Source organism: Garra rufa, chromosome 2 (genome assembly GCF_049309525.1).
Source record: "Garra rufa chromosome 2, GarRuf1.0, whole genome shotgun sequence".
NCBI lineage: Eukaryota > Metazoa > Chordata > Actinopteri > Cypriniformes > Cyprinidae > Garra > Garra rufa.
In genome coordinates this window covers 20,435,883-20,453,246 of record NC_133362.1, presented here as the reverse complement: position 1 = coordinate 20,453,246, position 17,364 = coordinate 20,435,883, and the positions used below count along the sequence as shown (strand labels likewise).

Below are 17,364 nucleotides of genomic sequence, written 5' to 3'. Positions count from 1 at the left end.
AAACGGCTATATTAAAATCCAGCTACAACTTTAAAAACCACAACTAACGCACTGCGGCTTGAAGATCCTTCATCAGGGTGTGGATTTCAGCAGGCAAACTTTATTTAAAGAGTCGAAGACAACTTTAACAAACAGTGTCCGCTGTAATATAATACCTCGCAAGAGTATTAGATTTGTTTCAACTGCAAAGGCTTCTCCACAGAGCAGCAAAGAAGGTAACAGTATATTTTTTGATTGCTTGAACAATATTTTGCCAGTTCTTTTGTAATTACTATGACTTTCCATGACCTTGACAGACAGCATGGAATATCTGTACTTCTAAAAATGCATTTGTTACCAGAAAAGATCATTTAACATTATCTACTAAGGGCAAAATGTGTCTAACCCTGTAAAGCCTGAAAGAGTTTACCGAAACTTTAAACAAAATATATTTATTTTTTATATCATATTTTATACATCTGGATTTTATAGTCCATATATTATGATTAGTGCCGTCAATCAATCAAAATGCCTAATTAATCGCAAATTTCTGAAATAATAATGATTAATACCACCTAACATTAAAGTTTTTAATCATACTTTTATAGTGCAATAATTTCACATCCAGTTTTCAAATTAATTTAGAAACAGCATAAGAACAGTGTATCACTAAAACCAATAATACTGATGTCTCTAGGTAATCTTCTGAAGCCTCTGAAGGGCAGTAGTAAATGAAGCAAATATGATATTTAGGCAAAATAAGAAAAAGTTACACATCTCCATTCTGTTCAAAAGTTTTCACCCCCGCCTCTTAATGCATTTTTTTTTTCTTCTGGAGCATCAGTGAGCGTTTGAACCTTCTGTAATAGTTGCATATGAGTCCTTCAGTTGTCCTCAGTGTAAAAAGATGGATCTCAAAATTTACACTCATTTTTGGAAAGTGTTCAAATACATAAAAATGCTGGAAAACCAAATAGTTTATGGATCTGAAGGATTTTTTCTGAAGAACAGCAGGCAGTTTAACTGTTCAGGACAAACAAGGGACTCATGAACAACTATCACTAAACAAAAAAACACAGCTGTTGATCATTCAGGTAACAACACAGTATTAAAAATCAAAGGCAAGTAAATCATTTTTATCAATTCAACTATAATTACTATGTAAACATCTTTTATGTAAAATATCTTATTCAGGTCAGTACTAAATAAAAAAAATAACATGCCTTTTTGTATGATCCCTCTTATGGCAAAATAATTAACATTTTGAAGATTCTGAAAGGGGGATGTAAACTTTTGACCTAAACTGTATGTGTAAACTAGTGATGTTCATGCATAGCACAGTCCTTCCCCTCTCTATATTCTTTCCTCTTGCTGTCTTTCAAACATCTTTCTGTCTGGTCTTTCTCCCTCTCTCACTTTCTCTAAGCCTCTAAGAGTGTGGTTGCATCATTTCTCACTAATGGCCAAAGCTACAAGCTGTTAGAGCCCCATGACCCTGAGAAAGAGGGAAAAAACTGTAAAAATAGGAAAGAAAGGTATCTTTACCTGGGGTAGATGCCGCTGACCATACTGTCATGAATCGGGTCACTGGTACCGTGACATGGACCGGCTGCTTTTGACATCAGTAGCACGATGAGACCTCGCATCTGTAGATTATTCCGGCTGTCGTACACGAAACCTCTATTAAAAAAAAAAAAAAAAAAAAGATTATCATCACATAACATGTCTTTCTTATAGGGATAGCTCACCCAAAATTAAAATCCTGTCCTTATTTACTCACCCTCATGTTGTTCCAAACCTGCAAGACCTTTGTTCATCTTTGAAACACAAATTAAGATATTTTTGATGAAATCTGAAAGTTTTCAGACCCTGTATAGACAGCAATGTAACTGAAATGTTCCCAGGTCCAGAAACGTTGTAAATAATCTATGTGACAAGAGTGGTTCAACCGTAATTTTACGAAGCTACAAGGAAGGTCTTATGGATTTGAAATGACACGAGGGTGAGTAATTAATGACAGAATTTTCATTTAGGGTGAACCATCCCTTTAACTAGCGTTATAGTGTGATTTTTTTTTTTTTATTAAATCTGTGTCACACAACCATTTAGAAATATTTCTAATATGGTAATTTGGTTCTCAGGAACATTACTTTTTTTCAATGTTGAAAACAGCGATCCAAGATTTTTTTTTTTTTCATTCATCCTTGCTGAATAAGAAAGATTTTTTTTAAAAACTTTACTGACCCCCAATTTTTGAACAGTAATGTGTATACAGAAGATATAAAAACTTCCTGTAGTTTTCCCAAAATACACACAAGTGTTCCAAGGCAACAGCATCAACTGAACATTTTCACTGAGTCATATGTGAGATCCATTAATGAGTCAGTCCAACTATTGGTCAGTACTCTGTGCTGATGGCCATGACTCCCCATCAAACCCTTCGGAATGAGAAATAATGGTGCTATGAAGAGCAGAAATGTGATTCATCAGCTAATTAAAAAGCCATAACGATCAAAAGCAGCTAGAGATTGTTGAGTTTCTCCAGGATCCGCTTTAAAAACAGTGCTTTGCTCACAACTAATGGAACACACTAAATTACTGAAATGATACTTGCACTTAAGGCATATAAGAACAGCCACTAGAAAAACAACTATGTAATTCTATAAATCAAGGCCACATATCTCCACTGAACCTCTTGCAAGGAAAAAAAACAACAACTTAAAAATAGACTTAAAATACAGTTGAAGTCAAAAGTTTACATACACCTTGTAGAATCTGCAAAATGTTAATTATTTTACCAAAATAAGAGGAGTCATGCAAAATGCATGTTATTTAGTACTGACCTGAATAAGATATTTCACACAAAAGACATTTACATATATAGGTACATCTTAATAAATTAGAATGTCGTGGATAAGTTCATTTCAGTAATTCAACTGAAATTGTGAAACTCGTGTATTAATTAAGCAATAAGGTACGAGAGGCGGTGCTGTATCGTGAATAAATCACGGCTGTAGGGCGTTGTTTGATTTATTCACGATACAGCACGGCCTCAAGTACCTTATTGCTTTTATAAAACGGTTACCACACAATAAAAATATTAAAATCAAAAATATATATTAATTTATATATATTAAGTTGTATGTTTTCATAAAGTAAAATCATTTAACTGCCTTCCGCTGTAAAAAGTAGTCCCTAACTGCTGCAGCTGTGTTTACATTGCTAAGGGTGGTTGCTAAGGGGGTTCAATGATACACAAAACCGTTGAGTGAAGCGGTCATAGCAGTGCCGTATCATGAATACGACACAGCTGCTGACCAATCAGAATTGAGGAATGGAACTAACCGTTTTATAAATAAATTCAATCCACACAGACTGAAGTAGTTCAAGTCTTTGGTTCTTTTAATTGTGATGATTTGGCTCACATTTAACAAAAAAACACCAATTTATATCTCAACAAATTAGAATATGGTGACATGCCAATCAGCTAATCAACTCAAAACACCTCCAATGGTTTCCTGAGCCTTTAAAAAATGGTCGCTCAGTTTGGTTCACTAGGCTACACAATCATGGGGAAGACTGCTGATCTGACAGTTGTCCAGAAGACAATCGTTGTTACCCTTCACAAGGAGGGTAAGCCGCAAACATTCACTGCCAAAAAAGCTGGTTGTTCACAGAGTGCTGCATCCAAGCATGTTAACAGAAAGTTGAGTGGAAGGAAAAAGTGTAGAAGAAAAAGATGCACAACCAACCGAGAGAACCGCAGCCTTGAGAGGCTTGTCAAGCAAAACTGATTCAAGAATTTGGGTGAACTTAACACGGAATGGACTGAGGCTGGGGTCCAGGCATCAAAAGCCACCACATACAGACGTGTCAAGGAATTTGGCTACAGTTGTATTTCTCTTGTTAAGCCACTCCTGAACCACAGACAACGTCAGAGGCGACTTACCTGGGCTAAGGAGAAGAAGAAACGGACTGTTGTTCAGTGGTCCAAAGTCATCTTTTCAGATGAGAGCAAGTTTTGTATTTCATTTGGAAACCAAGGTCCTAGAGTCTGGAGGAAGGGTGGAGAAGCTCATAGCCCAAGTTGCTTGAAGTCCAGTGTTAAGTTTCCACAGTCTGATGATTTGGGGTGCAATGTCATCTGCTGGTGTTGGTCCACTGTGTTTTTTGAAAACCCACAAGTCACTGCACTCGTTTACCAAAGAAATTTTAGAGTACTTCATGCTTCCTTCTGCTGACCAGCTTTTTAAAGATGCTGATTTCATTTTCCAGCAGGATTTGCCACCTGCCCACACTGCCAAAAGCACCAAACGTTGGTTAAATGAACATGGTGTTGGTGTGCTTGACTGGCCAGCAAACTCATCATTAGTCCTGAACCCCATTGAGAATCTATGGGGTATTGTCAAGAGGAAAATGAGAAAATGAGACCAAAAATTTCAGATGAGCTGAAGCCCATTGTCAAAGAAATCTGGGCATCCATACCACCTCAACAGTGCCACAGACTGATCTCCATATACAACTGTAAATAGACTTGCATTAAAGGAGGGACCCAAGATGTATCTAAGAACCAGGGTATATTCACACAGTGTTTGGAATTGACAACAGTATTTACTAGCAGGTGTGGCTCTCAAAATATCCTGTTCCTATAACAGCAGCCAGGAACAGCTTGAATACGGTCTGTGTGAATGAGTCAATAAAGTGCATCCCCATTTCTATTCTCATCGTAGCCATTAATAACACCTGTAACCATAGTGACAGTGATTAAATACATTTTCATAGCCAAATCTTGATGGAATTTGGTTATATGTTAGGTCACTCCAGTTAGCACATAAAGTGTGATTGGATTGACAACTGTATTATGCTGTTACCTGAATGCAGCTACAGAGGATTACATGGACTGCTAAGCAACTACCCAGAAAACCCTAGCAAACGCCCTAAAAACACATGGATGGAACTAATATGAGATTGTAAACCGAAACACACAAACAAAAACACTCAGAACACATTAGCAATCACATGGCAACACCCTAGCAAGCATGTAAAAATTCTAGTTCAATAAGAGGCCATTCACAAAGAACACATTTTTGCAGGTAGTGAAATGTTTTGAAGTTGAACTTTTAACTTGAATGTTGTGTTTTTAAAATGTCATGTTATGCGCAAGCCAAGATTGCAACAAAGACATCCATCTAGCGCATGTTTACATAGAAAAACAACAAAGCAGTGCAGTGGAACGCAAAAACACATTGTGTTTGTACAGCCTCTAAAACTAAAATTTGCCTAATACTGTCATCTGGCAACTTTATGAAAATAAAAGTTTCTAGTATGTGTGTGTGATCGAGTGTGTGACCGTCAGGCCTCGCCATATCCTAATTGTGTTTAAATGAAATGCACAGTGTCATATTAATGAGCCAGCATGTCGTTCCAATACAGTCTCGCCCTCTTTTCACCTCCCATCTCTCCATCTTTCACTGTCTCTTTCTCTCTACGGAGGAGGATACACACACACACACACACACACACACACACACACAAAGACACTCGCGGGCTTGTTAATCACAGTTCCACGAGGGGGTCTCGGAGGCAGAGGTCATCGCTGTTATGAGCTAGCCTGCCTTTCAACATCATGATTAATTTGCATCTGTATGACAGTTGGTGGTTGGTTCTGTGCAAAGGCGTCCAACTCCACCGACCTTTTACTGGGCTCTATTATCTGTTTAAAATACACATATAATACAAATAACTTTCTTATAATTGCCTCCAAAGGACACAGTAGCAAAAATGGCCAAAGGCCTCTTTCCTCTGAAACAAATACTTTGCATTTTGATCATTTTAGAGACACTTCAACTGACAATGTCCTTGCATAAATAACTTGTTTTTTTAAATCCCACTTTAAAAAAAAAAAAAAAAAAAAAAAAACAGCTGACTATCTTTAATATAAAACATATTTCTTTTTCTTCTAAATGAGTGCCCTGCAATACTATTATATTTCAAACTAAATTAAATTAAAGTAACATTTATGGCAAAAATACAAAACTCTGTTGTCGATATTATGGGCCATTCTACAGAATTGGGGCAAACTGCTGTCCCAAAACCAAAAAACACATTTAAAAAGCATTTAAGCATTCAAATCTTAGATGTTTTATATTAAAATAAAAAACGTGCCCCACATTTTAATGTCACTACCAAAACAGTGCATTGTCTGAGACTGATTTTAACTACACCCCTACATTTATGATTAGGATTCCTGTGTCTCTCTCTCTCTTATAGCTACATGGTGAGTAGATAGATAGGCCCATCATTTTAAGGTAAATGCGTCTGAAGTCAGAAAAATCTGTGTGCAATTCTACAGAATGTCACTACCGAGCACTATTCTATAATTAAACACTTTTTTGATTTATTCCATAACATTTAGTTTTTATATGTGCCGTTCAGAACTGTGCTAGCTAACTATGTGCTGATTAGCATCTTTGAGCTAGGTTCAAACATGCCTAAATTGTCACTACCGAAACAGTCACTACCGTAATAGTCACGACTGTAACGTCATCATTGTTCCTATAGTGACAAAAGGGAACACACAATCCTTTATTTGGGGAAAATAAACTAAATTTTAGTACAGTTATGACAATTTTCAGTATTTTAGTATGCTTTAGTGTTTTAGTATGTGGGTTAAAATTCTGTAATGTTATGTGGTCGCTACCAAAACATTACTGTCATTACTGAAACATGGAATGTTTTGTCAGAAATAAAGTATATTGAATTTTCAACGAAGATGTTATGATAATGTATAATCCTTAAGTTTGATATCAGCATGATCATCTTTTTGCCTTTTACAAAGAAAAAATGGATTCAAAATACAACAAATCTCATAAAAATCACACTTGAAATATTGTTCAAATTGTAATTGTTATTGATTTACCACTGAAACGTTTTAATAAAACAGAAAAAAATATATTTACAAGGAAGATGTAAGCAAAATCTTAAATCAATATAACCCTTCTTCCTATTAAGTTTTACATTACTGTGTTTCCGTAGTGACAAAATTGGGGAGAGGACAAATATTACTTACTCAAAATACAATAAGAAAATTAACTGTACAATAACTAGAAACGTGTACCTTGGATATTACACAATTTGCATACATACAAAATTTGTGGAAATTTTTTTTTAAGACGTTTCCAACTTTGAGCCAATTCTGTAGAATGGCCCATATTAATTGTCCAACATGGCGTAATATTAAAACGTACTTTCGTAAACGTAGGTCAATGACTAACATGGAAGAGAAGAAATTGTTGAAAAAAATCATTATTTTTTGTTTACTTTGCGCACAAAAAGTACTCTCGTAGTGTCATAAAATGACGGTTGAATCACTGATGTCACATGGACTATTTTAACAATGTCCTTACTACCTTTCTGGGCCTTAAATGTGGTAGTACTGTTGCTGTCTATGCAGGGTCAAAAAGGTCTCAGATTTCACGAAAATCTCTTAATTTGTGTTTCGAAGATAAACGAAGGTCTTACGGGTTTGGAACGACATTAGGGTGAGTAATTAATGATAGAATTTTCTTTTTTGGGTGAACTATCCTTTTAAAAATGCAAGACGTCTCAGTGAAAAGAAAAAAAACACAAAATTCTTTTAACTTTTTGTACGACACTGAGACGCTGGAAGCATAATCACATCCATCTTGCGCAAATTTACATAGAAAAACAATGGAAAAGCAACACATTTGAACAGCCCCCTAAGGTACCATTCACATAAAACACAGAAAACTCTGGGCAGTGGAATAAAAAAAGAAGTTGCATTTTTCTGACTTGAGTGCCACATTTTTAGAACGTGTGATAAAAACGATGCAACATACACAAGCACAACAGTCAAACACATTCGTCTACTGAATGGAAAAGCACTGCAGTGGAACGCGAAAACGTGTTCTTTGTGAATGACAACCTACTGTTCAGTGATCAAACTAGTCATCTGAGCCGTATCAGTGAGGAAGTGAATTGTCTGAGCGCTCCAGTTGAGAGTTTCACTGGCAAATTGAGCCTAACCTTGTGCTGTATGTTTGTTTTTGTGTGCACTTAGTAAGGGTGAAGCAACAGAAAGTTTCAATTCTGACTGATATGAATCTAAGGTAGTGTGCAGGTCGTGCAGGATGTACATATCACTAGCGTTCCAGGGCTACAATCGTCTCTGGTTGCTGGGCATTGGGCAATGAGGCACAATGCAGTTCCCGTGACGACAAGGCTGTAATCCCGTCTCTAGGCAGAGAGTCACTTGTCATGAATCACAACTGTGGTAATCGAGATGAGATGACACCCAGACACGCCCACTTCCAAACAGCCCAGCACAAGAGAGAGAGGAGAGAGAGCGAGAGCGAGAGAGGTGGGCAGGACATATCATGACAGAATGAAAGAATAAAGGAGAGACTGGAGACATTTAAGATACAAACGAGAAATATATCCAAGAGAGAGATGGAAATACATGGAAATACATAAAAGTGGCTGATAACAGGACAATCAATGAATGCGGTTACACAGATCCTCTTACATACATAGATTATGCTTAATAATAACCCAATACTGTGCAGGTCATGTAAACGCCTTAAACTGTATACTTATCAGGTAAAGGTCATAAATAGTTTAAGCGAAACCTGGTCAGCACACACCCATTACTCTGATTTCAGTGTTTTGCTATTGGCTTGTATTAGTATTTTATATATATATTCAGAGCTGAGTAGATTGATTACAATTTGTAATCCATTACTGATTTCAAATTACATGGCTCTTAGTGTATTGTGTTTCCTTTTGAAGCATCTGTGAGCATTTGAACCTTCTGTAGTTGCATATGAGTCCCTCAGTGTGAAAAGATGGATCTCAAAATCATACAGTCATTGTTGGAAAGGGTTCAAATATGCAAAAATGCTGGAAAACCAAAGAATTTGTGGGACCTGAAGGTTTTTCTGAAGAACAGCGGGCTGTTTAACTGTTCAGGACAAACAAGGGACAACTATCACTAAAAAAAAAACATCTGTGGATCATTCGAGGAACAACACAGTATTAAGAATCAAGGGAATGTAAACTTTTGAACAGAGTCATTTTTATAAATTCAACTATTATTTTCTCTTGTGGACTATATGTAAACATCTTTTATGTGAAATATCTTATTCAGCTCAGTACTAAATAAACAATAAAATGTTGTCAAGCAGTGCTCATATACAGTACACCAAGTCACATCCCAAAATATAAAAGACCATCCCATTGAACAATCAGGATTTTAACATCCTCCTGTCCACCAGCCCAGATGGCTTCAGCCAGCATTTTAAAAACATACTGATGCAAAGGTCAGACTAGAGTGGTCTGAAATAATCTGGTCACATCCACCACCCAGAAACACACACATCATCACTCAATCCGACAGAAACTGCATCTCAAAACATGCACACAAACACACACATCATTAAATCACAAACTCACTCTACTGCAAAGGGAGGAGCAGGGAGTCATTAAAACAAGACGAGTGGTGATAAGAAATGATTGGAAAGCGGGAATGAAAGAGTGATGGAACGTTACAGACCAGCTGGAAAGTGTTTATGACCCTCACGAACAAGGAGCGCGCAGTGAAGTACACTTAATATGTGTGAAACATTCAAAGGGCCTGTTCACACACAACACTGCTTTTTGGTTAGCCAATGAAAACATGCACTAGATGGACGTTTTTGTTCCCTGTAGTGCATCTTTCTTTCTTTTTTTCACATCCTACAGCGTGAGCAGTGCATTTCTAAGACGCTATGTAAGGTTAAAACCATTTTTTGATGATACAGTGGATAAAAGTCAGTGAACCAATCAGATAAATCTGGGGGTGGGATGAGCATATTTGCATATTTACAATGAGGAAAAAAAAATTATTTGTTGCTCTGCTGATTTTTTAAGTTTGCCCACTGTCTAAAGAAATTATCAGTCTATAATTTTAATAGTAGGTTTATTTTAACAGTGAGAGACAGAATAACTAAACAAATCCAGGAAGAAAAATTCTATAAAGTTATAAATTGATTTGCATTTTAATGAGTGAAATAAGTATTTGACCACTTAGCAAAACCCTTGTTGGGAATCAGAGGTTAGATGATTTTTGTAGTTGGCCACCAGGTTTGCACACATCCCAGGAGGGATTATGTCCCACTTGCAGATCCTCTCCAAGTCATTAAGGTTTTGCTTCAGCTCCCTCCACAGATTTTCTATGGGATTAAGGTCTGGAGACTGGCAAGGCCACTCCAGGACCTCAATGTGCTTCTTCTTGAGCCACTCCTTTGTTGCCTTGGCTGTGTGTTTTGGGTCATAGCCATGCAGGACCCATTTTAAGAGCTCAATTTTGGTCTCATCTGACCACAACACTTTCACCCAGTTCTCTTCTGAATCATTCAGATGTTCATTGGCAAATTTCAGACAGGCCTGTATATGTGCTTTCTTAAGCAGGGGGACCTTGCAGGTGCTGCAGGATATCAGTCCTTCACGGCGTAGTGTGTTACCAATTGTTTTCTTGGTGACTATGGTCCCAGCTGCCTTGAGATCATTGACAAGATCCTTGTAGTCCTGATTCCTCACCGTTCTCATGATCATTGAAACTCCACAAGGTGAGATCTTGCATGCAGCCACAGACCGAGGGAAACTGACAGTTGTTTTGTGTTTCTTCCATTTGCGAATAATCGCACAAACTGTTGTCACCTTCTCACCAATCTGCTTGGCGATGGTCTTGTAGCCCATTCCAGCCTTGTGTAGGTCTACAATCTACATCAGTTTTATGGTCTTGGGCATGGTGTAGAGTTTGGAATCTGATTGACTGATTGCTTCTGTGGACAGATGTCTTTTATACAGGTAACAAACTGAGATTAGGAGCACTCCCTTTAAAAGAGTGTTCCTAATCCCAGCTCGTGACCTGTATAAAAGACACCTGGGAAAAAAGCCAGAAATCTTGCTGATTGATAGGGGTTCAAATACTTAATTCACGCATTAATATGAAAATCAATTTCTAACTTTTTTGAAATGCTTTTTTCTGGATTTTTATTTTTTATTTTTTTGTTATTCTGTTTCTCACTGTGAAAATAAAGCTGCCAATAAAATTATAGATTTCTTTGTCAGTAGGCAAACGTACAAAAATTAGCAGTGGATCAAATATTTTTTTTCCTCATCGTATAATAAGTTTACAGACAAACATACTGAGGATTTATATTCACAGTAGTGTGTAGAAGATATTTTTTAAATACATTGAACTCTACATCTAGCTGCTTTTACTGCATTAACTACTAAGAGAAAAATGCTGTAAAAATCAATCAAAACGCCACAGCGAATGATGTCAGGGAAAATGTGACATTACATCACTGCACTCTGTTCGTCTGGAATATTATGCGTGTATGCAGCTGGGCTGTCCCTTTATATGTGGACTGGGACAAAATTTTATGGGTGGCCCCAATGAGTACCAAAGAACAGGAGTTTTCAAACTGAGGGTCCATAGAAACATGTTGGTGGAAAAAGTGTAAATAAATAAATAATACTAAAATAAATTAAAATAGATCCAAATAAGTAAATAAATAAATAAATGATAGGGTGTTTTCATGAAGCGTCATCAATCAGCCATATTGGCGGCACTGAACGTAGAGTACTATCAACTGCCAAAAGTAAAAAAATAAATAAAGGAGAAGAGTGCAAAAAACTGAGGAACAAAAAGCGTGGTTGGCCAAACTGAACCAGCATTTCCAGGGTAAGAATCTTGACAACATTTGTTTGTTCTTATCATTTCCAGTCAGGTACGTGAAATAATAGGCTAAAATCGTAATTAATACTGCTTGCACATATTTTTACCACCTATTTACCTTATTTTGTCAAAATCTTGCTCCCTTTTCTGCTTACTAAGTCCTTCTCTATATGATTTAGCAGCTTCCACACGTTTTTTCTATGGTTTAGACAGCATAAAAAAAATAAAAAAAAACTACAGAACAACTTATTCTGTAGTACATTAACTTTGGAAAGAATGCTGTTGTTTACATCCGAATATTTGTCACAGTATAAGTAAAAAGTGCCTTTTAAATTTAGAATGTTAAATTAAGATGTTAATATTTGGGTTCTGTGTCATATAAAAGATTTAAAACCTCTGCTATAAAGAACCTACGTGAGAGCATCACAGGGCCTTTGTATGTGTGTGGAGCTGTGAAGGTCTTCCCCTGACGTGTCACGGACATCTCCGCAAGCTCTTACCGCAACCGCAAACTGCTCTGAACTTCGCTGAGGTCTGTGTTTTTTTTAAGAATGAACAGAAAGGCGAAGCGGAACGTGAGCTGGCACTGCCCGACTCGCCAGCCTGCAATTGTGCGTATAAATATCTTTGGCGCGTCTTAGGAGACGGCTGAATCTGCACTGACGCTGAGGGGAGAAGACAGGGTCCCCTCCCAAATGGATTGTCATATCAGATTTAGGTGTATAGGTTATTACACCCTTGGGCTACTGTTTCCAGCACTGTCGTCTGGATGGGCCGGATTGGGTTCCCGAACTCTCTCCCTCTCCCTCTAAAACCAAACACACACACACAAACACTCAGTCTTTATTTCCTCGTAAAACTTTCTGCATGTCATTCGGTTGGACAGCACTCAGGTGAATAAAAGTTCAAGGGTTAGTTCACCCGGAAATAAAATTCTGTCATCATTTTCTCACCCTCATGTCAAGCCAGCGGTCACCAAAATATCTTCTTTGTGAGTTTGTGTTCCACAGAAGAAAGAAAGTCATATGGGTTTGGAACGACATAAGCATGACAGAATTTTCATTTTTAGTGAATTATAGGCAGCAGGGGATTTTTTTTTTTTTTTTTTTTTTTGCTTTTATCTTGTTAATCCTATTTTGTGGTTGTGGTAAATTCTGGTTTAGAATAAAATTCCATTTACACCCCTTGAGTTCTGACTGTTAAAAACTGTAATATCACTGACTGATCAGAATATGATTTGACTTAGCCAAGTTACTACACAAAATCACCTAAAGCTAATACCACACACATTATAGGATAAATAAAATAAAGCTCACAGCAGTGTAAAAAAGCAGACAGAGTACTATACTAAAGAAAAGTCCAGGAACAAATCTGATCCACAGTATCACAGAGGGAGCTGTCTGTCTCAAAGTTGCACAAAATCAGACTAGAACTGCAAATGGTAGCCACTGGGGGGAGACAGCTTTAATTTGGCCACTTGAAAGTGACTTTTAAGTACTTTACCTCCAGGGTCAATCTCCTTGAAGTACCCTAGGGGTTAAGTGCCATACTCAAGTGAATTTAATAAATCTCCCATTTCCCAATCACCCCTAACCCAAACTGAACTAGTGACTTCTGGAGTCAAGATGCAAAATCATTAGGTTACACACACCTGTAGACATAGGAGAGGACAAAAGTGTCATTTGTTTAAGGATTAGTTCACTTCCAGAATAAAAAAATCCTGATGATTTACTCACCTGCATGTCATCAAATCTTTTCATATCTTTCTTTTTGTCGAAAAGAAATTAAGTTTTTGAGGAAAACATTCCAGGATTTTTCTCCATATAGTGGACTTCAATGGGGATCAACGGGTTGAAGGTCCAAACTGCAGGTTCAACGCAGCTTCAAAGGGCTCTACACGATCCCAGCCAAAGAACAAGGGTGTTATTTAGCGAAACGTTCGGTCATATTTCATCATTGTTTTACCTTTTTTTGTAAAGGGTACTTCTGCCAACACCACGCGTGACCTTTCCAACATGACTATGTAATGTGTGAAGTCAAGCTGGTGCTAGACAAGAATTTGTGGTTAAAAGTATATACATTTTTATTTGTTTTTGTTTTTTTTTAGAAAATGACTGTTCGTTTTGTTAGATAAGACCCTTACTCTCAGCTAAGATCCTACAGAGCCTTTTGAAGCTGCATTGAAACTGCAATTTGGACCTTCAACCCATTGGCTTCCATTAAAGTCCACTATATGGAGAAAAATCCTGGAATGTTTTTTTTAAAAACCTTAATTTCTTTTCAACTGAAGAAAGAAAGACATGAACATCTTGGATAACATGGAGGTGATTCAATTATCTGGAAATTTTTATTCTGGAAGTGAACTAAGCTTTCCAAGCTCAATGAATGTGCTTTAACTATGCAAGCCTGAAAAATACAATCTGTACAAGAATTGTCATCTTAATTTCATTCTTTTACTATTCATTAACCTACTTAAAAAAGGTGCATGTCACCAAGAAGTGCTGACTTGCAGTAATGATACTTAACAGCTTTACATGTAGGACTACAATGAGGGATTCCAAGTAAACATCAACCATCTTATTGATTTATTGAAATTACTTGACTTGTACTGCTTTGTCAATTAACAAAGGGAACAGGTTGGTACTGGAGATTACCCAGAAATTCATGCAGGATGTAAACTCATATGATGCCTATAAAGCTGTGTGGTCTTAGTTTGTCCTCTGAGGGCCACTTATGTTAAGGACTTACATCATTAACCACTACATGCAGGTAATACTCAGTGTGTGAGTAATGAATATGAATCATGAATATTAATCAGGTTGTATTAGAACTGATTGGCTGAAGTGCAGATGATAGTATAGAGTTTTTTCACAACGCGTCATCAGTCATACTGAACAACAGAATGCAAAAAACTGTCTGAGGAACAAAAGACATTTGTGGTTGGCCAAACTGAACCGGGATTTCCAGGGCAAGAATCTTGACAAAATTTGTGTTTGTTCTGATCATTTCCAGTCAGGTAGGTGAAATATTAGGCTAATATCTTAATTAATACTGCTCAAACGTATCTTTACCACCTATTAACTTTAGTTTGTCAAACTATTGCACTTTTTCCTGCCTACTAAGTCATTCTCTATATGATTTAGCAGCCTCCACATGGTTGTTCCGTGGTTTAGACAGCATAAATTAGCAGAACAAAGTATTCAGTAATACAATAACAGTGCAAACATGATGTTGTTTACATCCGAGTATCTCTAATATGGCTGCTCATTCGAGTACCTGACCAAACCGTGACGTAAACAAACCCTCTATATTGGGAATAGTCAAGAAGTCAGTTAAGCAGTGCTACTATGCTAAAGGCTTGGTTTCATTAACAATAATTTAGTCACATGTCAGACCATTCTAAGGAGGTTACAAAGCAATGTCAGTCTGACCTAATCAATATTCACAAACTAACTCTTGTCCATATAAGTGGGGTTCATAAATTGGCCTCATGAACGCTAGACGTACATAAATGTTGGTTATAAGAAGTCCAATTTATTTCCTTGAAATGGTTCATTCAAACAATACATACCGTTAAGTAAATCATAATTTGTGTGGGTGTGTGTATTTATATTTATGCATTTATTTGAATGCATAAAGTACAGCAGCAACAGTAGAATTTTGAATTATTTTTACTATTTAAAATAACTGATTTCTATTTGAATACATTTTAAAATGTAATTTATTCCTGTGATTTCACTCCATTGTTACATGATCCTTTAGAAATCATTCTAATATTCTGATTTGCTGTTCAAAAAACATTTATTATAATGCTGAAAACAGCTTTTTCAGGTTACTTTAATGTTCAGAAAAACAGCATTTATCTAAAATAGAAATATTTTGTAAGATTATAAATGTCTTTTATCATAACTTTTGATCAATGTAAAGCATCCTTGCAAAATAAAAGTATTAATTTCTATAACCCCCCCCCCACACACACAAAAAAAATAAAAAATATACTGACTCCAAGCTTTAGAATGGTATAGTGCATAATGTTCCAAAAACTTTTTATTTCAGATAAATGCTGCTCTTTGAATCTTTCTATTCATCAAAGAACCCTGCAAAAAATGTGCTCAACTGTTTTATTGTATATATTTACAACAATAATAATAATAATACATGTTTCTTTAACAGTAAATCAGTATATTAGAATAATTTCTGAATGATCATGTGACACTGAAGACTGGAGTAATGACGCAGAAAATTTTGCTTTGATCACAGAAATAAATTACATTTTAAAATATATTCAAATAGAAAAAAAATTTGTTTATTTGATTTTTTTTTTTTTTTTTTTGCTCACCAAAGATGCATTTACTTGGTTAAAAATGCTATAAAATATTGTGAAATATCATTTAAATAGTGAATAATATAATGAATAATATTTTGAAATGCAATTTATTCCTGTGATGGTAAAGGTGAATTTTCACCACCCATTACTCCAATCTTCAGTGTCACATGATCCTTCAAAAATCATTCTTTAAAAAAAATCATAATATATGCTGATTTTGTGCTCATTATATATAAATAATCGTACACAACTCTGTTTAATATGTATGTTAATAAAAACCGTCGCAACCATATTTCCAGTATGTTTTTTTTTTTTTTTTTTTACATTTATTTGAAATAGTCAGCTATTAAAGTAACTAACGTTTCACACAACCGTCCAAACCCTCGTTTAGTCCAAATTACATTTAGCTCCATTCGGTTGAGTCAAACAACTCAAGAACCACTTGGACTGATTCGTGATCGAATCGTTCAGACTAGTTTTGTGAACCGGTTCGACAGATTAATGAAAAAATCCAACTCAAACGAGATTCATACTAGAAGCTAGAAGGACGTGAATGCAACACAGTAACTTACCTGGCGGTGTTCAGCAGAGGGTGTTTCGTTCCCACCAGTTTCCTGACATGCATAGCCACATTGCTGAGCTCGTCGCTGAGTAAACAGCGTAAACTCATGAATGAAGTTGGATATCCTACGATCTTCTCAGCATCAGACACCACTTTAGTCCAGTTAGAGGGAGAGGGGTTGGAAAAAATACTCAGATGCCTCCATCCAATATAAGAGAGCCTTGACCTCCAAGCCATTTTAAAAGCAAATAAAACTAATAGACCAGTTATTTCAATGTATAAATGTTCACTGGTACTTCAGAGAAGTTCACATCAGAGATCTTACACGCACTTTCACTTATTTACTGTCAAATCCAGCAGCCTCTGTCCTCTCCAATGTCACCTCCTTAGGGAAGAAAACATCCTTTTCTTCTACACAGAAGTCACCTCCGCTGGTCGAAAGTTGTTTTTTTAATTAATGCAAGTAGATTATTCCAAATAGATAGTCCGTGCTGGTTTCTAAGTATGCATTCCCACAACATTAAACTCTCACGTTTTGACAGCTGCACCGGGTCGCCATCTTTTACGAATCACTTTACGGCCTGTCGTAAAGACTGCGCGGTTAACCCTTTCGTCACCAAAACCCTCTGAAAACTGCTAAACTCAAGAAAACGTGAAAAAGTGACTATTTTAAGTGTCATACATTTCCTTTATTTCGTTTTTTTTTTATTCCTTAGTCGATTAGAACAACATATGTTTCAGAGTTTATTTTTT

General features: G+C 36.4%; 1 protein-coding gene across 1 annotated transcript in view; it reads right to left on the bottom strand.

Annotated features, from left to right (window-relative positions):
- The window catches only part of LOC141326235 (all trans-polyprenyl-diphosphate synthase PDSS2-like), a 51,009-nt gene extending 33,847 nt beyond the window's left edge, over positions 1-17,162 (bottom strand). Inside the window, exons 1-2 of the mRNA XM_073834955.1 lie at positions 16,622-17,162; positions 1,525-1,659 (exon numbers count right to left, since the gene is read on the bottom strand). Coding sequence (XP_073691056.1) covers positions 1,525-1,659; positions 16,622-16,848 — 362 coding nt within the window. The 5' untranslated portion in view covers positions 16,849-17,162. The remainder of the gene's footprint in view (positions 1-1,524; positions 1,660-16,621) is intronic.
- Between the last annotated feature and the right edge of the window lie 202 nt (positions 17,163-17,364).